We start from the raw sequence: 3787 nt of genomic DNA, 5'->3' as shown, positions 1-3787 counted from the left end.
CTTGAGATCCAACAGAACAAATGTTACTCTCGGCCCTGCTTGCCAGCCAAAGGGTACTTTCTCTCATTCTCGGCCCCTCCTCCTCCTCCTCCTCCTCCTCGCAGGCCTACGGATACGGTACGCTACTTCGTACGCTACCGCCTACGATGCGCATGTTCTCCTGTTCCTGCTCTTCGCCGCCAGCCCACACGCTCCCCCAACCTGCCTCATGCGGATGTCCCGCCGGTTGATAGGTGGGAAATGCGACCCTCGCCAGGAGATGGGCTGAACGGGTTGGAGCTACTGCGGTTCGCTTCTTCCTCGCTTTTCCATGTTTCCCTCTATCCGTGTGCCCCCCCTCTTTCGACCCCTGGTCCTGTCTAGTGCTCAGGAACAGGGTGTCACCGCACCGGGGAGCCTAGTTCCCCAATATGTCTTTCTGGTAAACCCACGATGCTTGCTGCCCATGGCTCTTCCTCTTTGAACGACCACCCACGCCCCCCCGTCCGTTCACCCCAGGGCCTGTTCGATGACCCGCCCTTCCTATCGCCGCTTCTTCTGGGCGCTCCTCAGGATGGGCGGGTGAACTCCGCTGCTCTCTTTCTTGTGGTTGCTGCGATTCGTATTGAACCGGCCGGCTGGCTAGCTGTCTGCTGTACCAAATTTGCTCGCTTCTGCGTCCCAGATCTGTTAGTCCCGACTGCGAGGAGAAGCATGCTGGCATGGTACCTGTTTGCCCCAGTCGAACTCGAACACCCATCCACCACCAACAAAGTCGAGGTCCCATCCCGCATCTCGCGGATATATATCACGGCGCCTTCGTCTCCATGTAACTGTTCCTCCCTCCTTTCCCCTTTCCCCATCCACCGACTTCCTACCAGATCCATCCAATCAACTCCCCCACCATCCATCTCTTAGGACCTCAGTCGATCGTCTCCCCCTTCCACAACCGTCAAAATGAAGGCCGCCGTCATCTTCTCCCTCGTCAGCTTCGCTCTCGGCTCCGTCCTCGAGAAGCGCGCCTGCGCCGGCAACAACTGCAACCGTCAGGTCACCGGTACCCGTGAGGGCCTCCTGCCCATTCCCTCCCGCCAGGCCGACTGCTCTTCCTTCTTGAAGGCCACCGTAACCCCCTCCCCTACGTATGTCGACCTCTCGATTACCGAACCCTCACTAGATGGGTACCATGTGGACTAACTCGTCTCATACAGCACCGTCACCGTTACCGTCACCGCCGCGCCGGCCCGCCTCCGCCGCAACGGCGAGATCGCCAACCGCCAGGTCACCGCTCTCCCCACCCTCATCCCCGCCTACGCCTCGTCCTGCGGCGACTCTGCTGCGTACTCGTCCGCCTGCCTTTGCTGGGGCATCACCGCCGTCACCACTACTGCGCCCAAGCCTACCGTCACCGTCACCACCACTGTCGACTACTGCGAGGGTGAGACCTGACAGTTCACTTAAGAGTGGTAGAAGAATCAGCCATGCTAACGTGTGATAGACTTGTAAACGTCTCGCTCGACGTGGAGATGGAAGGTTTGAAGATATGAGAAAGGTCATTCATCTGTTTCTCTAGTCTCGGTGTTGAGGAAGGGAAAAGGCATGAGGCTGTGGGGAGGGGACCCCGGTCGAGCTTGGATAGGACGGCACGGTCATCGTTGTCTTCCCTTTGGATCACTAAGAGAATCCCTCGATTACGAATTGAATGGACTTGATCATTGATTCAGGCTATCTATTCAGAGCCGCGCTCATGGCCTCACATCGCACCCCCTGCCTCTTCCGACACATTGAGGTTCGAGAAACGGACGACACTTGAAGGCCTTGGGGTACGATGTGTTACGAGGGATTAAAACGTTTATGACCGGTTTGATGGGAGACACGACGACCAGCTTTGACTGGCATTAGTCTGTCACTGTGATGATATTCACCTTCATGTGTAATAATTAAGACTAATTCGACCTTACTTTGCAAGATACTACCTGATGAGCGTGTGATCACTGATGGACAGGCATTGAGATGTCAAATCGGATTTGACAACTGGGTGTTGATCACCGTCGAAATTTGAGACGGCGTGCTCATCAACTGAGACGAGACAGACTCAGCGGCTGAGGGATTCAACAGTCATGGATGACACAACACGTCTCTGGCCAGCCTCACTTACTTATTCGGAAGCCATGTTTTACAAGGCAAAGTCTTGGGAAAGGGCATCTGAACATTTATTGCTTATCCCTAGCCTTATCAAATCCTTGTCTTCTTCATCTGTCCCATTGACTCATTCCCATGCAGACGGAATCCCGACAGAGGTTAATTGAGCCTCACGTCTTGACAAACCAAAGTCGTTAATCAAGCCGCAGGTTGCGTGATACCCGTCCGACCCGTCCTGGGATGCCCCTCACCAAACGGGTCATGTATCCATGACGCCGGACGACTGGGTTTCCGCCAAATGTCGATCTTTTTCTCTTCATCCGAACTCTGTTTCGCGATTTACCCACACATGTTCCCAGCATTCCCCAGAAAATATGCATCCACCGCAGCGGGTGAACGAAACCTTAGAACAGCCACCGTCTTTTTCCCGCGTGGCTTTCGTCAGGGGTATTGGTGGTGTTAGTTTTTTGGTGGTGGCCCACGCTGCCCGGATCATCCCTGGCGTCAAACTCGTACAAATTGGTCAGTCTCACGTTGTGCTACGTTCCAGCCCATTAGCTATTGAGGTTTGACCTTACAATTGTCTATATCAGCATTTTTTTGGGTTTGCTACGACAGCGGCTGAATAGAACGCGGCCTACCTTATCCCATACAGAGTTGCTGCCCGCAGCCCCTTGACGTCGCACCATCAACTCACCCCATGCGCTCCATCGCCATACCTCGTGAAAATCCGAGACATTGTTCAGTCCCGCCCCCGATTACACCCCTGGTCTCGCAGCCTCCCTTGGTTCCCTTTGTTGGCTTCATGGCATCTTTAACCCCTACAACCAATAGTCTTCCCGACCGATGCCCTCGCCTTGCTTCCCTTCGCCCCTACAATGATAACCTACATTCCTATCAATCCCGCAACGCTCCCTCCGACGTCATGCTATTGAAAGCGCCAAGACAAAGGAGCGGCTTCAACGATTGGCTTACTTCCTCTTCACGTCGATATCGACTTGATGCCGGCGGCCTCGTCGGGAGGATAGTTGGGGAGGGGGGCATTCCGGAGGCCAGCGGAAAGTCCTGTTCTCTCGTGGCGAAGGAGACGGGCGTCGTCGTCAACGGTCTCAGTTGCCGCTTCGCGTCGGCCCTTCGGCCTACCCGCTCATTTCTGGCGGTAGTTGATAATGCCGACGAGCGGGGCGGGGACCCGAGACTGTTGACAGTCTCGGAGCGTCGGTGGGATGAGGAAGTGCCCGTTCTAGGTCGTGCCAGCGAATACCACTGTCCGTGACGGCTTTAAGCGCCTAGAAGTCTTGAATGATGTACTCAGAGTGGAAGCACTTTGTATGCTCACCCACAGTTGGATAAAACAGTGTGAGCAATCCTGAAGAAATGTCTTGTGTTGTAGTCTTCAATGTTGACTTTGTCATTGTAATCCTAACAGTTGGTTTATTTATATTTCTGTAGCCTAGATACTATCCACATCCCAGAAACGAAAGGAAAAAACGGATGGCAGGTCGACATTCGTATAGACTACAAGAGGCAGAGCGCAATCAACACGTCTTCGCATTGCTGAAGCTTGACTTGCAGAAGTCGCTGCAAGTCTGATCGTCATCAACTTGGGAGAAGCTTAGACAAGAGGTTCGCAGCTGGCAAGAACATTGCTGCAAAATAGTAAGCT

At 54.2% G+C, this 3787-nt stretch overlaps 2 protein-coding genes across 2 annotated transcripts; both read left to right on the top strand.

Annotated features, from left to right (window-relative positions):
* Positions 1-936: 936 nt before the first annotated feature.
* Positions 937-1428, top strand: CORC01_02311 (uncharacterized protein; the record flags this gene model as incomplete). Its single annotated transcript, XM_022613962.1, has 2 exons — positions 937-1121; positions 1191-1428. The coding sequence occupies 2 exons, from the start codon at positions 937-939 to the stop codon at positions 1426-1428; spliced, it is 423 nt and encodes a 140-aa protein (XP_022479460.1).
* A 1618-nt stretch (positions 1429-3046) lies between these two features.
* On the top strand, positions 3047-3397 carry CORC01_02310 (uncharacterized protein; the record flags this gene model as incomplete). Its single annotated transcript, XM_022613961.1, has 1 exon — positions 3047-3397. The coding sequence occupies one exon, from the start codon at positions 3047-3049 to the stop codon at positions 3395-3397; it is 351 nt and encodes a 116-aa protein (XP_022479459.1).
* Between the last annotated feature and the right edge of the window lie 390 nt (positions 3398-3787).

This window comes from Colletotrichum orchidophilum (genome assembly GCF_001831195.1).
Source record: "Colletotrichum orchidophilum strain IMI 309357 chromosome Unknown Scaffold_13.1, whole genome shotgun sequence".
NCBI lineage: Eukaryota > Fungi > Ascomycota > Sordariomycetes > Glomerellales > Glomerellaceae > Colletotrichum > Colletotrichum orchidophilum.
This window is presented reverse-complemented; position numbering and strand designations above follow the sequence as displayed.